The 20278-nt window shown below is 40.4% G+C and overlaps 1 protein-coding gene across 14 annotated transcripts in view; it reads right to left on the minus strand.

Moving 5' to 3' along the window:
- TCF4 (transcription factor 4) overlaps positions 1 to 20278 on the minus strand; it is a gene marked incomplete at its 5' end in the record, with an annotated part of 345132 nt that overhangs the window by 158319 nt on the left and 166535 nt on the right. For 11 of the 14 annotated variants that reach the window (XM_079109488.1, XM_079109478.1, XM_079109490.1 and 8 more), the window contains one exon: positions 11386 to 11450. In XM_079109488.1, the coding sequence (XP_078965614.1) occupies positions 11386 to 11450 (65 nt within the window). Of the gene's footprint in view, positions 1 to 9492; positions 9931 to 9955; positions 10582 to 11385; positions 11451 to 20278 lie in introns of those variants that run through there. The other 3 variants (XM_079109480.1, XM_079109479.1, XM_079109481.1) reach the window with 2 other exon arrangements.

The raw sequence follows: 20278 nt of genomic DNA on the forward strand, positions 1-20278 counted from the left end.
TACGACAAGTTCTCTGAAAATAAATTGTAGAATGATTCTCACTTAACATACAAAATCACAAATTTAAATGTTTCCCCTGACAAGATGGTACCCAGGACTTAGACTCTCAAAGCAAGCTTTACCTGGTGGCTAACTGTGGGGGTAGGACTGCGCAGAACAAGTCCCTATTAGTGACTTCTTGGCTGAGACAGTTAAATGGCAGAGATGCCAAAAGACTCCTTGAAGCATGATGTCATAGCAATGACAGCTGCTGACATCCTTCTGTGCTGTGTGTCACTCACTGTCCAGAGTAAGTCTTTTGCCGCCACTGATGTCCCGCCACACCACACTCTACACATGACAGTTCTGCACTCCAGAGCTCAGTACGACAGACTGCAAGTTCAAAAGCACTGGTAATAAACGTTCCTGAGGAGTGAATCAGATCCAAGGGAAGAGGTTCGGCCTAAGCTACTTGTATGCCACACCTGGTGCATGAGCATTACTTGGTTTAGAATATGTAATGCATTCTTCCACTGAAAGGCAACTAACTCCATATGACAAAGTCAAAAGTCTTCTAAAATGTTAAATTATGGCTCCTTAGGGTTTTGGATCTTAGCTATAGGCACTGGCCCTATCTAAGACTCAGTTTTTCATTCCCATGAAACCTTGAGTCCCTGGGAACCATGAGTGAGGCACACTTGGAAAGCACAGACTGAATATAATCTTGCAAGGTTCGGGGAACCCCAGCTGGAACACCATCATCAGGATTTTTATCAATTTTTCCATCAAAAAAATTATTTAAACATGCTTCCTGACTGGTTATCAATGTTTGATTTTCTCCCTCTCCATAGCAGTGGCTTCATCCTGTGAAGTCATCTGCTTTGTGACTCATCAGAAGATGGATTTTCTATGTTCAGGCTCCCTTTGGGCAAAGTGCACGCCTCTGCCCTCAGTCCATTCATGTATAGTACTTCTGACCAGCACAGAACGTTCCTCTCTGGAGGAAACTACTTGACGAGGAACTTTCTTATTCTCCCATAAGGGTACATATTTTTACTCCCATGCAGTGGGATGTTTTCTCTAACATAAAGTTAATTCACATACTTTTTCTTCTTGGTTAAATCAATGTAATGCTGGATTGATTGACTCACATGAAGACCCATATAAACACCCTAAATACTCTGAGTCATGGAAAAGTAAAAAGAAAGTTATGCTAAGAACTATTTAACATCATTAAACATTTTACTATTATTCCTCCTTTGGATCAACAATTTTATAGTCATCCATCACAGCCCCCATCTTCAAAAAGACGGGTGAGTGTTAAGGGAAGGGCCTTAACCCACTAGGAAGCCACCTGTGTGGGCTTCATATGACCAAGGAGCTCTTTTCCTCTTCAGATTACACCCCCATTCTGCCAGAAGGATGATCACCCAGGTTTCAAAGAAGCTCGAGAAAAATCTCAATAAATGCACAAGATGAGTTAAGATTTTGATCCTGATTTTGTAACCTTAACGTTTATTTACTTGATCCCTTTAGAGTTAAAACTGCATATCAGCTCTTCCCTTTGACTCACTTATCCTGTGTTTACTGAAACTGGGTCTCAATGTTTGCTTCACAGGGCTTGCACAGTACTGTTTTATATGTAAAGATGAGGGGAGAAAGAAAACAAAGTAAGAAGAGATGAAAGTAACTTATCATCAAAGCATGGAAACAGCTAGCTATTCAGCTAAATAAAAATAACATATTTAGTGATTTGTAATATAAGGGTAAAATGAACTCACTGGGCCTCTGGAGGTCTGCAATATGATCTTTGCAAAAGGTAGCTTGCCAATTTAATTGAGGTAGGAGTTATTTAATTTTTTTACAGGTATAGTTTTCAATAAAACTACATATGCCTATAATAGTGCAATGGCAGATGTGTCTCGATTATTAGAGGTGGGCTCAAGGGAATTTATACAATGGATCTTGAAATCTGTAAGCAGCTGTGGGGGGGGTGCTGAAATGAGAGGGGAGGGTGTCGTACCACACACACATGTTCTTTAAGTGCAGCAATGTTTTGTTATTTTACTGCAGGTGTATTACAGAGATGAAATTTAATAACTTACTGTATACAATACCAATAAAACTGAAAAGATTCAGTGCCCTGCTGTTCATTATGGCAGTCCAAATGAGCTCGGATTATTCTGCGTGCATGCACGGTCAAACCCCAACATGCAGAGACCCACAGATGCAGTGCTCTCGAGAATGCCCACTGCTGGAAAACTCCATGATGCTCTCCCTCACTGCGGCTCATCAGTGAATCACCGTGGTCCCGAACGCACACAAACATGGCATTAAGGTGGACTGAAAATGAGATGGATCTGATAAACAGAAAGTCACAGAAATCTTTACCGAAAGATGTATGTCTTCTGACAGGAGAGAGGAAAGGAAATGAGGGCTATGTAGGTTTCGTTAAGTGCTACAAGAATGTAACAGTGATAAACCGTATTCACCAAAATCTGGTGAAATGCCAGGCGAAACTCAGAATCCCACCAAAATGTGACTTCTCCCTTAATTAAGTACAAGAAAAATCTGACACAAATAAGGCCCAGGCTATGAAAGAAAGGCAACATTTGCACATCAGAAATACTACAGCCAATGCAACCAATGCTGCCAATGCAGGTTCTATCCTCCCTTGCAGCCGCTTCCCTTAGATGATCCACAACACACGGAGCATTGGAGGGCCATGTTGTAGGAAGCCCAGTTCAGCTATCTGTGAGAGAAGGCACACGTAAACAAATCCACATAAACATCCCAAGCACACACAATTCTTCAAAGAGTGGGTGCTTCAATTCTAAGCACACTATCTGGCATCATAGCACTTAAGAATCTCTCTCCTTGTTCAAAGTATCTCTTTCTTAAAAAAAAAAAAAAAAAAAAAAAAGTTCTTAATAAATCCTTTTGACTTCAGATTAGGAGGTTTTGTCTGTATCTTCCAGTGTTACTGATATTTTAATTTCTAGCAGTTTTAGTACACATTTCCTCAATGATGGAGTAACACCAAGACCGACCTCAGACAACAGAATAAATATTTCTCCTTATTTTGCATTGAAAATAAATCCTGATGCTAAATTGTGAGTACACCACCTTTTTGGGAGAAAGAAGTCACGCTACAGAGCTAGCCACCCTGAGTCCTAAATGATACGCAGGCACGTTTCAACATGAAACTTTATCAGGTATATTCCAGAGTTAAATCAATTATGTTTGGTCATTAATTGATTTTGTCCTTTCTTTTTACATATCTGAAATATAAAGATGAAAGGATTATAGTCCTAATTGCTAGTGGTTATTAAAAGCTCCATAATGCTTTTCATAAGAAAGGAGACATTAATCCCAAAATCCTGGTGAAATTTCAATTTGTATACGAGAAGTCCACTTCTTCAGTGTCTCATAAACCACCTCACAGTGATTCCAAGGGCATTTTATGCACTCACTATTATAAAACTCACCTATGCTTTCAAACATACATTCTGTTATTCCATGCTTTTCACAGGTGGGTTAAATGCCATAGTCAGAAAGGAGCAGGGGATGTCATCTTTAAGGCCTGCTAACAGTATTACTTTAGAATCCTATCGTAAGTACCTACTAGTAGGAATAATAATTTGACCTATGATGAATCCAAACGTGTGCAATAGCAAACCACACTCTGCCTGCACTGCACAAAAATCAAGGCCAAAATATCTATACGTTTTAAAGAAAGTGTTCACGGCTGTTGCTAAAATGTGAATTGGCATATTCTACCCCAGCCTTTTCACAGGAAATCCTCATTGGTTTTAAGGAAATTACACATGCTAAGCCTGAGGATGTTGCTGAATAGATTATTCATAAACTCTTTTCCTTTTTTAAAGGCAGGAGAGTCAAGAGCAGTGCAACCGCCCTCCTCTCCCGGATCTCGGCCACACCCCACGGTTGCACTTGGAGCTCTAGTCAACCCCAAAGAGCCCCAAGTGAAGCCACTCTGTCCTAGGTTCTATTAGGTCCAGATTCTCCTGAGAGTGCTTTCCTAGATGGAACTAACACAGGCCTCAGAGCCTACAAAGCCCATTCTGGGCTTGGGCAGCGGGGATCCCAATGTGGAACAGTACTGGCTTTGAAATCAGATATTTTAGAGTCCAAAACGTGACACTGAAACTTCCTTGAACTGCAATTTGGGGTCTGGTTATCTTATTTCTAAATTATTGCATGAGCAGTATTAATAATCACCTCTGAGGTTTATACTGGCACCTAATATCAGTCCCCCAGGCTTCCTTTAAACTGAACACAAACTACCTTTTAGAAATTCTCTCATTCGCTCTGACATTCGCTCATCACCCACAACTGGATTGGGGCAGGGATTACTTCCACTATCTCACTGATCCTTGATAGAGTGGCCACATGAAGCATCACAGCAGCACACCAGAGGGTTCGGCCAGCCACTGACAGTTGACCCTGTGTGATGTTTAACAGCAATTACTAGAATGTAGGAGGGCAACGTGAGAATCCAGAGAAACTCCAGGGCTTACTGCAAGATTAATCTAACAGCGAGGGACACAGAGATTATCACAAGGCTCCAAATTTCAGCAACAGAATAGACACACCTACCACTACCTCCTGCAGCTAAGGCCTTTCGGACCCTCGGCATGGGCCCTAACTATTGCTCTTACTAATATACTTTAAGAGATTGGAGGAATGTGCAAATGCTGCCAGCAGTCTTAGGTAAGCGACACATTAAAGCAAGAACTAGAGACATTATTCTAGTACAGGTACGTAGCACTAAAACTGGCAGTGCTGAAATGAACAATGAAAGAAAGCTCTTCTTTACAGGAGAAGATCCTCTGTACATTAGAAGGAATGACAATTTTAAAAAAAATTTTTTCAATTTGAAATCCACTGATTTCGGCAAGGGGTCATCAATACACACAAAAGTCATCAGGTGAAGGCTGTTGGATTAAGGGAGCATCTGCCCAGTGCCGAAGTACCAAATGAAAGGTTATCTGCCATTTACGAAGCAGGAATGGTTTCTTTACAATAAAGTGATCTATGGGTTGCCACTTTTACCAAGTGATCTAGCTAGCATCGCCAGCAGCACATAACCTAACCTTCTGATGGGATGGAATACGAAGCACTCCACATCATCCCTTAGCTCCTCCAGCCAGGAATGCTTCACCTGAAACCAAATCAAGCTTCATACCTAATTTTCAGTTAATAGGCAAAACAAGCCATGACCAAAATTTTATGAGTACTACAAAGAAAAAATAACACAACAGTTCTAAAAGGAGAATATTTTTTTGAGGAAAATGGTCTGGTCTTTTTGAAGTAACCGTCATAAAAATGAAACAAAACAAAATAAATAAATAAACAACCAGGAATTGTTCTAATTGAAATTAGAAATAGAAACCAAAAGTCATCCATAAATGTTTTTGTTAAAAAAGCCAAGGACGACATTTTCATGAGGACACCGAAACAATTTGAATGTGAATTAGGGTTAGGAAATTACTGCTAATTTCTTTAGGGTTGATAATAGTATTTTAGTTAAATAGGCAAGAATCCTATTTTTAAAAGACCCACATTGAAAAATCTAACATTGAAATCTCAGATCTGCCACTTAAAAATGGTTCTCTGAATACTTGTACATACCTATACAGAAAGCAAATGTAACAAGCATTAACAACTGTTTAATCTATATGATGAGTCTATGGCATTTCATTTTATTTCTTTTTCAACTTTTTGATTTTTCAACACGTAAGATTTAAAAAAAAAAAAAAAAAAAAAAAATCCTGCAAACCTACCTACTCAGAAGCCTTAGGGCAGGAAGATTAACTGAGCCCAGGAGTTTGAGTTCAAGATCAGCCTGAGCAACACTATGAAACCTTGCCAAAAAAAAAGAAAAAAAAAAAAAGAACAAGAAGGGAGTAATGTAGCTCGATTTTACCCATTAATATTCAGGAAGCTGCTGGTCAGAATGGAAGAGAAGATATGAATGCACTTCCCTTTGTTTCTCTCCTTAGGACCTAACACTTCGCTGGAGGGTCAATAAAATAAATAAAATTGTTATTCAGTGCATTGAAAGAATGGATCCGTCCTCCACTTTGGTGAGTGTTAGGTCACTCTGAGAGCAGGGTATACCCAAGCAATGCCCCAAGAGGACTAAGCTGCTGTCTGAAATGCACTCCTCAGAGACGGAGTCTTGATGGCATACACACCACAAACCCAGACACTGCCATGTCTGAAACTATCGAGATCGCAAACATCCTGCCCAAGTCTCATGATGGTACATTTGAAAGATCAAATTAGGATTCTGACCTTTGGTTCTAATATGGCATCTGCCAGGTTCTCATTCACACCGTTCCCCATGCACAGGCCTAGGACAATGATGCCACCAGGTTGAGTATTTCACTGAGAGAAAGCCAGAGAGTGTCTCTCCACAGTATGACCTCTGTGTCACTCCAGGGCCTACCTGGTAGCTTAGAAGGGAAGACTTCTAAGGGTTTTCTTTGAGGACTATTTTCTGATTTTTCACGAGTTTAATGAAGACACTCACATTATGGTTCGCATACATCGCTAATTCGAACTTTACTCTTTTCCAAAAGTGATGCTGGGGAAATAAGTGATGCTAGGAGGCAAACGGTACAAGATAACACAGAGGGCCCCTGCCGCCCTCCAGGAGTTTATAGAATCCTGATGGAAACAAACATAAATTATACTGGCAAATCTGAAAAATCACTCTAAAGGAAAAGGACAGAGCTGGTGCAGTAGACCCCCAGGGGGCGGGGCAGGAGGGGCGCACGGAGAAGTTCCCTATAAGAATGCACGGGACCTGGACTGATTTACTGAATATGAAGAACAAACGCTTAGAATACCAAGTTAAAAAGCAATATGCATTTCTGCTTACACAAGGCCTAAATAGCCATTTTCATAACAGAAAAAAAAGGTTTTTATGGCTTTTTGCTTATATTTTTTTTCTATTTTGACTTTAGATAAGAAAAGCTTAAAGAGAACAAAAGTTCTAGAATTAAGTCATTTGTAATACCTTTTGTATCAAAAATCAAAATAATTAAAAGAAAAAATCAATTCTCAAATGTGCAATTTCTTTGAATCATTTGACTCAATAATCAAAAATGAATAAGCTCATGACCAACCTAAGTTACACATAGAGAAATCCCATTTCCTGTATAGCATCAAAGTTTCTGGAATTTAACAACACTATCCTACGTTAGGCCTAATTCTTAAATCCAGCGGTCAGTTATAAGATCTAAACATCAAATAACTTTATCAGCATAGTCCTATTTGATTACTTGCTGAGAAAGAAAATGAACTTAGATGAGGGTAAAGCTTGGCCTTCACTGGAGAAAACAAGATGTGAGCAGGGACATTCAGTTGTAAAATTTCATAGAAAGATTTCAAGGCATGGTGCTGATTTTCTATATATCACTAATTTTCACCGCCTTTTAAATGAAGGTCATATGCAATATATTTCTATACCTTAAATAATCTAATTAAGGCACAAAGTCTAAAAGCTTTATGGAGGTCAGCAGAAATGCCAGATTTTGAACGCAAGTCATTACCATAGAGTATACTTCTTCTATAAAACAATCTAGGAAATAATCAAATCTAGCTGCAAATTAGAATCACCTGGGGTGCTGTCAGAAAAGCACAGGCCAAGTACCAAGGTTCTCGCAAGACTGATCCCCAGGACCCAGCTTTCTCTCTCTCTCTCTTACACACACACACACACACACACACACACACACACACACACACACACACATCTCACCCAGGAAACACTATTTTTAAAAACATGGTTTGGGACTAAGGCTGTATCCCAGAAAAGAAAAAAAGAAAAAAAAAAAAAAAAAAAAAAAAAAAAAAAAAGAAAAAACACAAACAACTCCACATGACGAATACTAACTTTTATTCAAGGAAAAACTTCTTCACTAATAACGATCTCTGTATTGACCTCATCTCTCATTCAAAAACAGTACTGGCAAAATTAAAAAGTTTGCAAATCGCCAAACATCCTATTCAAAGCAGGACAAGAGGCCAAAAGCAAATGATATTTTTATCCTGTGATGTGCCATGATACACATTAGAAATTAGGTATTGGCTATTACAAGATGGAGTTGGACTATCTTGCGAAAAAGTTTATTTCCACTCATTTTCGTTTCTGTCATACTTTCCATTATAAATTACATTTTCTCTGCCAGTAAAAGTAGAATGAGGTTGCAATTTGGCAAGAAAGTATTAAGCCTGGGTGTGACTTCTGTACCCCAATTTGATTCAAACCAGTTTTCTCATATTTAGTGAGAACTTTTAAGTTTATTTAGTTGCTTTTGTTTGTCTTTTGGTTCATTTTCTATACAATTTCAAAAGTCTAAGAAAGTCATCAAGTTTATTTCTGATAATTTCATGTAGAAATGCATTAATGAATTTATATTATTACACTATTAATGAAAACAACTTAGTTGATGATCACGAACCTACTGGCATTTGTTTCTCTGCTAAAATATCCATTTTTCAAAAAAGTCATGTGTCTAGCACTATCAACATTAAAACCATAAGAGAAACACAATGGACGTATATATTATATATATATATATATATATATATATATATATATATTCTAACCTGATCACTTTTTCAATAGTTTATATCTCACAGTAATAATTAATCCCTCTAGACAGGCTTTCGCTACCTGTTGCTTACCACCACTGATACTCTGCACCCAACAAAATGACCGGGGAACGAAATTAGCATGTTCCATGCAACCCTGCTCATCCCTGTAAGTCCACTGGACATACTATTATCATACAAAAAAGCAGCCCTGGGGCTCCTTAGGGTCCACTGTCCAAAGGTTTTAGTCCAGAATCTCAATAAAGCAGCAAACAGAAGAAAACAAAAGCTCCCCTCCCGAGAGTCACTCACCTCAGCACACAGTGGGGAAGCATTTCAGCTGTGATCTGCTATTTACAGTCCCAAGCCCAAGACACGGAGATTTTGCCTTTCTTTTTGGTTTGTATGGCTCGTGTGGTAGACTGGGATTCAAAGAACAATACAGCTCAAGAGAGTCCCTAGAAGACACCCTATGGTCTGTTCTATTCCCAAATTTCACAGAAAGCAGAAATTCATACCATGTACCCTCCTCGCCTCCAGGCCCTGATTCCCCAGGCAGGGAATTTCCAATGTTTCCCTTTTATTTTCCTTAAGCATTCACACTGCTTATGGAGAGTGCTGAGACCATGCTAAGCTTAAGGACCTTCGGTTCCTGCAAGATTCACAACCCTGAAGCAGAAATAGGAATGAAGGGATCTGCACACTCCCCAGCTAGAGAGAGGATGAAGGCTTTTTAAGAAAAGCAGATTCAGTCTTATCCCCACACACAAAAGAATCCTCCTGGACGAGGATGTCTCAAAAGGAACCTCCCAAGGCCCAGAAATTCAGGCATCGAGCAGCAGTCAGCCACCTCAAGTCCCCCCTCTGCCCCTCTCCACTTCTCACCTTGTGTTTGCAAAAAAATTAAGCTCAGTTTCACCCGAGGGAAGTATTCCCCACCAACGGAGGAGGGTCTGTGTTCTGCACACACAGAGAGACTCACACGGTCTGGATGATGCTTTCACAAGTTAAGGGGCCTCACGCTTACTCAGCAGAGGAAATCTTTGTGTCTGTGAGGAATCACGCCAATTCCCATTAGTAAGAAAGGATACAGGGGCGAGGAAGCCTATTCTCTCAATGACCAGCAAAAGGGGCCCAGCAAAAACAGAGACCTCTGCCATGACCATCTGCAAAAAGGAAGGATGTTGTCAACTTTCTTCTCCCCAAAACTCTAGTGACCTCCGCCTTGACCCTCAGAAACCAGATCCACAGGAACCGACTCTTCTGCAGGAATTGAAAGCTTTACACCAGAGACCCAGCCCTGAGAGGCTTGTCGCCCAGGCTATCTGCCCCGACCATGTGCACTCACATTCCAAAGATGTTTCCGTTGCGCTGGAATGGCTGTAAATTTCTTTCCTGCAGAATTCTTTCCAAACAAACTGCCCTGGACTGCACTCCGGCAGGAGTCCTACCCAAGCACTGTTCACCTCACCGCAACAAATCTTTCAGATGCCAAATGTGACTGAATTGGCAACTGGGCCAAAGGAGTCAACTTTAAAAATGCAAATGTATACAGGGGAGGGAAAAAAAAAAAAAAAAAAAAAAAAAAACCCACAACCCAACCCACCAGAATTCCACCTTTCTGGTAGATGCCTGGTACATAAATGATACTTCTTTCAGACACTCAATTTCATTACTAAAGCACATGTGTTCTTACATTTCTCAGGGATATGTTAAACAGGTTGTTTAAAAATCCCGAATGGATTTTCTCCCCATACCATTAAAGAAACTGGGAGGGTGAGAGAGTTCAGAAGAGTAAGCATCCCTTTTCCAGCATAGAAAGAATGAACATTCTGTCTGGGTGAATATTAAAACAAACAAACAAACAAACAAAAAAAACAGTGGAGAGCTTTGAATATGAAAGAGTATTATCAAATTCTACCAGACTTTTCCAAAGTAAGCAACCGATGCGCTTATAAAAAGGAGGTATAAATTAAACAAATTAAATATACGATTAATAGTGATACTGAAATGAAAAAGAAAGCATCTATAAAATCTCAATTGTCTTGAAACGAACCTTCCTCTTCAGCCTTGGTAGTATTTTTAGAAATGGGCTCTCTCCGGAGAGTCAGAAGTACACAAACGCGGAGTGCAACGGGCACACGTACGCACGCTACACCTTTGTATCACACTGGCATTTTATTATTTAACCAAAGTGCTCCTATTTTTCTAGCTCACGCGTGCCTCCCTTGAGACGGCTTTGCTGTTAGCCTGCTGGCCTTGACTTCCAGCCAAAAACAATTCAGAAACAAAAAGGGACAACAAATCATATTTTCACAGACATTTTTATCCCTCAATACCACCCTGTTTTCACACAACATCATACAGTCCCTATGAAAACTATAATTTAGGGCAATAGCCACCCGAACCCAGGGTCTGACACATGGTTCCACGAAGCATTTCCTGTGCAAGAAATTCTTAAGTTCTTAATTGCAAATAAACTCTTTTGACAGAACCACTTTAACCACACTGTTGGTTTGCAAACAGTGCCACTGGTACTGCTGATGGATTAAAAAATAAAAACAAGCCAGTGGACGTAGTTCTGATACGGCAGAGATCTAAGGATGAGGTGCTTATCAGTTCTAAGCTCTGAATTCTCTCATGACTGAAGCAGAGTCACCAGCAGACTTTCAGTGCATCTTCGTGTCACAGTTGAAAATGTAAAAGCGAATTTACAAAGCACGCTGATTTCCCCAGGTTAATTCTCTATACCCTTCCCCAACCAAGAGTCACACTTACCTGGTGGCAACCCTGTAAGTTTGATTCTCTCCCATAAGATGAGTATGAGCCCCTTTCTGTTTTACCTGCCAAGAGAAACAACAAAAAAAGTATAAATCGTGCTTTTCCTTTAAAAACAAATCTCCTGCAGGTAACAGACATCTACTTCTCTTCCCCGATGTTTACATACGTAAAGGAGGCACTACTGGCAATGTGTGCAAGCAAGAGAGGGAGAACACGTCCTCGCTCTGGCGATGATAAACTGGAAAAAAATATCCTTCATTCCTATTCTTAGCCAAACTGCTCCACACTTCCAAAAACTGTCATTCCAATGGCCTCCACTTTCTCTAACAAACAAATTGTCATTCCTTATTTTTACTTTCTTTCTCTCTCACAAAATTCAAACAATTTCATTTTTATTTACACAGCAGGCAAATTATCTATGTAATGACCCTGGCCTAGTCATTCCCATTGATTATATTGACACTTAATGGTGAGGCCAAAGCTAATCAATCACAGGCTCTCCAGATGGTGAGTTTAGCAAAGAAACTATTCAAAATTCTGAGTCTCTCTCTCTCTCTCTCTCTCTCTCTCTCTCTCTCTCTCTCTCTCTCTCTCTCTCCTTCTCTCTCAAACTCCGTTTCCCAGGAGTAAATTCCAATATGATCGAGATGATGATGGAGCTTACATTTGGGGAAAGAGGTTTTTGAAAATTCACCCACCCAGAACCCAAGTTCAGATTCTGCCAATAGACCCAGCGGGACCTGGGATCATGGGAATGTGCAAGTCTTGCTCCAGATCTGACTACTCAGTATGAATTTGCATGCTGCTCTGCAGACACATGGAGCCTCCGATGCTGTGTAGCCACGTGCAGGGATGAGAAACCCAGGCTGCTTGTTTGTTGCTTTATAAAGTGTGTTTCACCTTAATAATTAGCAGGAAGATAATGATACCTTACAAGAGATCTAAGCAGTGGTGTCCAGTTGGTGACCTATGAAGATTCACAGAAAACTGCCCATGCCAGCACAGGCCAAGGGGCTGGTGAAACAGCTAAGGGTTCGGGACCTTATTCCACTCAAGACTGGGGGGAGCCTCCTCTTCTCGCCACTAGGGCTTCAAGCACACTGTCCTTTGTACACAGATCTAGACTATTCTTTTCCCCAGTGCAAAAATTCAAAACTTGTACTTTAGCTGGGTACAGTGGCATACACCTGTAGTTACAGCTATTCAGGAGGCTGAGGAGGGAGGACTGCTGGAGCCCAGGAGTTTAAGACCTGCCTGAGCAACACAGAACACTCCATCTCAAAACACAAGCGCCAGAAATACACAAAAAACACACCTGTATTTCGAGGGCCTGGATACACAGTCTTTTAAAGCTCACAAACCTCAAGTTTCCCCTCTCAGCCCAGGTTAACACAGATGCTAAAAGTTAATAGTGGCCTTCTTGTCTTTGAACTCAGTGGCAATACTATTAGAGTATGCTGCTCTTCTAGCACACAAAGAAAGCATTTTTCCAAAATTTTAATCTGGTCAGAAGCACGCCCTGTAGCTAAGTTACTCTACACACACACACACACACACACACACACACACACACACACACGATTTTCAAAGAAATCCAAACCTGAGTCTTTAAATTAACCCTCTCTCTTTCCTGCCTTTAACTTTTCTATTCAATGACTCTCAAACTGGGAACCCCACCCCCATTTCTGGTATAGTGCTCAGGGCAACGTATAAAATCAATGCCCACATCAGCTTCAATTCCAGTGAAACAAGATGCCATCACACTGCCTGTCAGTCTTGGAGATCTAAGAGAGTAACTTTCAGAGCATGGGGTCAGACCCTGAGGAACAGGTGCATTTACCTGTGTCAGTAGTGTGCCTGGTCACACTACACACTGACTCATTCTTCTAAGTCAAGTTTAAGCTACGCCTACATTTAACTGCTCTTTCTAAATATTTCTAACAAAAAAGGCTCAACCTTGATGAGCTGTATCAAAGGGAGGATATTATATCTTCCCTTAAGCTCTTCCATCTAAAATATCTCAGTACAATCGCAACAATTCATTTTGACATGATATCCAATGTTTAACCACTAGATAGGCAGGCAGGCAGGTAGACTGAAAAATAAACCAGGATTCACCTGAATTTCAGAGGAAATTGAACAGCCAGTGTCCTGTTTAAGCCATTTCTGAAAACTGAATTGTGAAATACAGTTTCAGAAAGGCAGACCACCAATTTTTTTCTGTAGGAGGAATTACTGAAGCAATCCCTGATAGAATTTTACCACCCAGGATTATTTCCCAGACTCGACTCCAGCACACAGAAATGGAGAGAAGAATTTCCCTACCAAGATTTGTCTCACTTCATATATATAAGTTGGGATTATTATTTCTCCTATTATTTTAAAGCCAGAAGGGCAATGCAAATAGTATGGATTTTAAAGAGAGAGAGAGAGAGAGAGAGAGAGAGAAAACAGGTGGGGGAGAAAGAAAGAGAGGAGGAATGAACAGAAAGTGCAAGGGGGAAGGAAAGGAGAGAAGAGGGCAGGAGAAAGGAGAATACGAATTCACGCTGCAGAGTCCCCAAAGTACTCTTGGCTACATGGACCCAGCACTCTTTACTATCATATCAGATACAGACTGCTTAATCTTAATTTTGCTTGTTAAAAAATATTTATCCAGATACAAAAATAAACCCACTGCAAATTACAAGTTGTCAGGGTTAAAAATCTACTTCTGTTTGTGTGGGGGAGGATAAGAGACCAGCATAGACATGAATCATTCTCAGTAATTTGAGTGTTTCCATGACATCAATGGGCACCCGTCCAGGACTCTGTCGAAGTCTGCGAGGTACCAAAGAGGCAGCGCAGCCAGCAGGAGGCTGGGAGGTGGACTTTTTTTTTTCCAAGGATTATGCTCCTTGTGAAGATTTCATCTGTAGCATCCACTTTTACCATCAAATAGATTGCTCCGGAGATCATGAGCGAACACATTTCATTCTGATAGTGTAAGCCTTTAACTTTATTACAGCTTTTTGTTCCCAAATTCAACTATAAATCTGCCCTCAGAGCCCAAACCCCTGTTTGGGAGCAAAATAATCAGGGATTGTGGCTTAAGCCCAAGAACCTTCTCAAACGTAAGATTTTTACTCCTATCATTTTTTAAATGATAAAAAGCGGCCATTTTAAAATGTTTAAGTTTCCAGGGGCTTGGGGGGGGGGGGGGGAGGACCTTTTGTGTCAATTGTCCATTAAAAATTAGCTAGGGTCTTAATGTTGATTTTCTGCTTAAAATTCACTGGACCATTTGTTTCAGATAATAAAATTTTCAAGAGCACTGATACCATGTTTGAGTAGGACCCTTAAGGAACTATCTGTTCTCCTGAACACAAAAGCCCCCACATTTCTGTGTCTCCTCCATGTGAGGCATGGATTTTTGTCACTCATACCAACTGGCTGGCGCGGACAGCCTCGGTCCTCCTTTCTCCATTCTCCGCCACCCACCTCCCCCCATCCCCACTACCACAACGGGCGCTTTGAAAGAGCTAAAGATCCTGTTTTCCCAATATTTAAAAGAGATAGCAGAGATGAACAAACCCGGCGCGTTCACTGCGGAATTTTCGAGACAACCCTCCAGTACTAGAATGCGACAGCCGCTGCGGATATTTTTTGGCACAAAGACAATGGTGGCAGTGCCAAGCCCTATGGCTAAAACTACTCAAAAGAGGCATAAGGGGAGCATTAATCGCTCAAGTCTTTTACTGCATGGAGTACCGTTGTCCATATTTTAAAAACTAAAAGTACCCATCAGTAACATTTGTCGTATGCCCATAAATGGGGTGGGGGGCTCCTGAAATATACACCAGAAACAAACCTTGTCAGGCATTTGATTCATTTTTATACCTAAAAGGACCAAATGTTAAATTTTGCTGCTGGTGACGATTCCGGTGCATGAAACGAAGGATCTGACCCAATAAGTACACTGAAGGCTGCATGAAAGCTACAGAGAGGATTTCATAAGCTCAGTCGACATATTGGCTAAACAACTTTCTTCTGCAAAAATGATGTATACAAGGAACATGTAATACTATGTCACAATTTTTTAAATTAAACAAGAAAAACGCTGTAAGTGAGCAGACACAACATCCGTCAATCAATCCTTCTGGAGACAAAGGAGATCAGCACGCAGCCCCTTCTCTAGAATACGTCGGCATCTACAGAGAGCAAGCCCTCCAGAAAGCCACCATGGGTTCTGACCAGATGAACCCACCCTCCTGCTAAAATCTATATTTAAGTTTGGTTATTAAAAGTGGCACCAACTGAAAATCAACAAAGGTTTCACTTGCTGCTTCTGCTGCCCCTGAAAAACTAATTTAAGCAGAAAAATATACAAGCAACTTAAAATTTTTAAGGCCAATATTTTTTGCTGATCTATGCAATCATCTTTTATCATGCTGTCCACTGTCCCAAGAAGCGGAAGGAAAACTGGTTTTGTTTTGTTTTGTTTTTAACTTGGAGGGAGGTATGGTTAACAAATGGCTACAGAATCCAAATTCAATATTTTTGTATTTCTATATTATTTGCCATTTGACTTCAAATCTTTCTTCCAACATATCCAAGGTGTCCTATTGCAAGGAAACAGGATGACAATGGGAATACTGCATGAGGGAAAGAATGCTCTCAAAACTCCATTTCATTCACAGGGAGAATCACCTTAGGTAGGTTACTGTCCCTGGACACACATGATAGCTCGAAGTGACATGAAAGAGCCAGAGACAGTCAAGAGCAACTTATCGATAAAATGATTTCTGGAGATGAGCCTGGACATCGACAATCCCTCTGGTGGTTGCCCAGCAGGATAGTAAGCAGGTCATGTTTGTAAAAGGCTACCATTAGGATTACATGTAAATGGTAGGTGTGTCACCCCCTCTGACACAGGCATACCTGTGTGATGTGGGCCCTGCCATTCTCTGAAAAACCCCGATGAAAAATCATCTGCTGCTGTGGGACACTAGCAGACAAGGCCAGTCCACTGTTAATCCTTGTTCTGCGAGCTGAAGAATGAGGCCTTTGTTCCCTAGCATCGGACTAGGGAACTCTTCACAAACACGTCTGCCTGAGAATAAATTTCGTTCCCTGTCCCCAGACCCAACCCGAATTACACTTGTAATTTCTTTTTCCAAAAAATACACTGAAAGGACTACTACTCTGAACAACGATCGGAAGTTTGGGGGGTACTGAAAACATACCTGTGGTATCAATTATGGTCCCTTCATCTTTTTCCTCTTTTGCCTAAACAAGATGAACCATGCCCTTATCATGCATGAGTCACTACACAGGCTGATACATGGGAGCAGTTTAACCACCCTCTGCGACAGGTAATCTCCACACCATCTTACAGATGAGGAAACTGAGAGAAAAATACCCAAGGGCACACAGGTCTAAGAGACAGAGCCAGGGTCCAATCCTTGGTGGTTTATTCCCCAGGCTGTGCTCTTAGCATATGCTTTGCTTACTCTGAAAATAAAAAAAATCTATAAACCAGAGGCCAATACTGAAGACTCTCAAATCCCAGAGCTCAAAACACTCATGAATTTGATATGAAATTAATGAAAGTGTCTTATCGGCAGCAATAATTTACATTTACATGGTGTTTTATTCTTAAAAGGTCTCCAGGTACTTCATAGCTGTACAAATGATGTACATGGAACCTGTGACGTATCACAATTAACTGCCACCATCTCCATGCTAACTCAAAGCAAGTAATTAACAAAAACATGGCAGAAAACAGCATTCCAACACATTTCTTATGTGAGTCTATGACTTCCTGCTAAAATGCACAAAGAAAAGTGGAAATAAAAACATAATTATAACACAAGGCAACCCAGCAAAGCTCACAAGTGTCTACTAAGGAAAAGTAATCCTACAGCAGACTCCAGAAATCAAACAGCAGACTAGACGAAAAGACCTGGGAAATGTTACAAGCTGTCTATCATCCTCCACAGAATATCCTGTTACAGCTTAGCAGGTTAAAGGCTCTGAGAAGTTCTGAAGAAAGACATTTTATTTAGTTTAATTCAATGTTTTCTAATCTTCTTTTAAAACACATACTTGCCTCCATCTTTTATGTCTATCAATACAAGTATGAAAACTTTTAGGAACTACTATTACAAAAAAAAGTTAAGAATATATTGGGTTAATATATGCTAATGATTTCCTACCAGATAAATAGAAGTCCAAAAATTATATTTTATCTTATTAAATTAGTCTATAAACATTTTGTTTGTTCATTTGGAGATACTTCTATGGGTGTATATTTCTCACAGATCTCTATGGACATTCAGGTGCATCTTGGATGTTCTAACTAGCTAGTCAATCTTACTTATCCTTGATCCCAGGATGGAATCAAGAGTCTCCATTTGAAGGAAATGGAAGTTGATATTACTCTTTCAATTTCTAAAACTTCAGAGAAGAGAGCTGGCTTTCTCCTACAGAATCTTACTATAGGTGTTTAAAAACCCGAATTCGAAATAAAGTTCATGCTAAAAGAATTGCAACTCAATTCTAGCAAATAAAGTAGTCATCCTACAACCCAGGCGATCTCTCTCCCCTTCTTCCTAAATTAAGAACAGGAAAGGGGATGGGGAACCCCACAAGTGAGGAAAAGGTGCCTAGGTACATGTCACGCATGCAGCAAAGGATTATGGGAAAGGGAATCAGCCGGGCTCCTGCAAAGAACTAGCATTCACCCTCTCTTCTACTGATGTTATGTTAGTCATAAAAACTGATCACTCAGCAATGGTCTGTAGGTCTGATCCTGTTGGAGATGATGAATTCTGCCAATCCATCTCTTCTCAGCTAGGCACCAAGCCTGTGTGGTAAAGTCTCACATAGGCTAAGTGTCTCAAGGCACTACCAAAACTCTTCATTTGGGGGGAAAGCCCATGGTTCAGAATATACACTCAATTACCTTAAAGCACTTAGATTTACAAAGTACTATACAGTATGTAAAGTAATTTAAATAATTATTTAATGCATTACACTCCAGGAACTCATCAAATGGACATTTTAGTCCCTGGTTTTAGGGGTGAAGTTAATAAAATTAAGAAAAGGTAGCCAGTTGACACAGTTGAAAGGTCATACGGATATCAGGAGAGGAAGCTAAAACATACAGATCAAATCTCAGGACCAGAGTCCGTTTCTAACACAGGCCACCTCTTTCAGGAGTATCCAGACGTGCCATCCCTACCTACCATGATAAAATCATTATTCCACTGGACCTCACACTACCACAACTCTCTGCCCAAATCACTTCATAAAGGCAAAGCATCCTCAAGCCCTTGATAGATGGAAATATCTGAACTGATACACATCTTGACTGAACATTCTCTGGTACATCAAAACATATCTTCTCAATGCAGGATAAAAAATATCACCTTCAATTATTTCACGTGCCCTGGCCAACAACTGCCAACACAATCCTCTCATTCAGTGTCTTGCTTAGAAGCACATGCATTATCAAATTAAAGCACAGGACTTTTATGCTTTATTTTCCAAATGCAGGAAAATCTTTCATTGAAAATAACACTAATTCCACAGAGTGTGCAATTAATCAACATAATCATGGGGATAACTTAGCTGTTTGGGGAGGTGTGTCAAATAACTCCTTAAGGCCACTAAAGTACCACTTGAGTCACCAAAGTAATGATTTTCTGAATCAGCAATTTGTACAAGGGTCCCCTGGAGACCCGAAGGACTAAGGGCAACCCGGGATCACTCGACTTACTTCTAATGAGTAACGAACCACTGGCTTTCTGTGAATAACGTCTTCATATTTCTGCCTGTCCTGTTTTATATTTTTATTGCAATTTGAGTCTGTGATGACTGGGGATAGCCAAGGCAATTAGGGATTTTCATGGCCTTGGAAGAAAATGCACAGGCATTTGAAAGGTTATTTTTTTATTTAAAAAATAATAGTTTTTTTTTAACATAAAATTTTAAAAAAGACTTACCTTGCAATACAGATAGCGAAAACAAAATATTTTTGCTGCATTCTTAGGCAAAAAAGGATGCAGGCTGGGCATAGCGGAAGGCCTTGCTCATAGACTCAGCCCTATGGCTAAGAGGCCTTGCGAATCACAAAAATCATCACCAAGACTTTTCTTAAAAACAGGTTCCTGGGGTCTCTACTCCATGATACTTGAAGCCAGTGGGGTGGGATCTGTTCTGTCATTCTCATTTTGTTTGTTTGTTTTTTTTAATAAAATTCCACCAGTTATTCAAACAAGCCAAGGATCAGAGTAATGAATTAATAAACACATCTCTGTAAGGTGACACCGGATAGAACCCCACTGGAGCTCACAACCTGCCAGGTAAGAAAACATGAATTTCCAGTAGGTCCAGTGTATGTGAGTAGATCTTCCACACAAATCACTTTCAGTCATAAACTGTTGCCCGCTGAACTGTATGGTCTGACAATCTCAAGCATAGTAAATGTAAAATCTAAAAATACCAGACCTCTGAATAAACCAAAGGAGAACAGGAAGCAGAGGTAAAGGTTTATAGTATTGTGTTTTAGGGAATCCACACAAACGCTTCATTGTCCATGCTCTGACGCTCTGAAAGTGTCCCCTCTCCACTCTACCCAAGATTGGAGTCGTCTTTAGGATGAGGATAGGCTCCAGGAAGCTGCCATGGAAGCCACTGAACTTCAAGGGCCCAAGCACCCAGGCAGTCTCTTCTGCTCCTGTCCTGCTGGAAGCATGACAAACCCACACACAGCGGGGAGACTGGTCCTTTTTGTCACTTTGACATTTCTGTCACTATGACATTTCTGGCCAGATGTAGTAGAAAAACTTCATAGGAGTGAGACTTAGTTAAAATTTTTAGGAATCTCTAGGTGAATTTCAAGAAA

This window comes from Sciurus vulgaris (genome assembly GCF_902686455.1).
Source record: "Sciurus vulgaris genome assembly, chromosome: 13".
Lineage (NCBI taxonomy): Eukaryota > Metazoa > Chordata > Mammalia > Rodentia > Sciuridae > Sciurus > Sciurus vulgaris.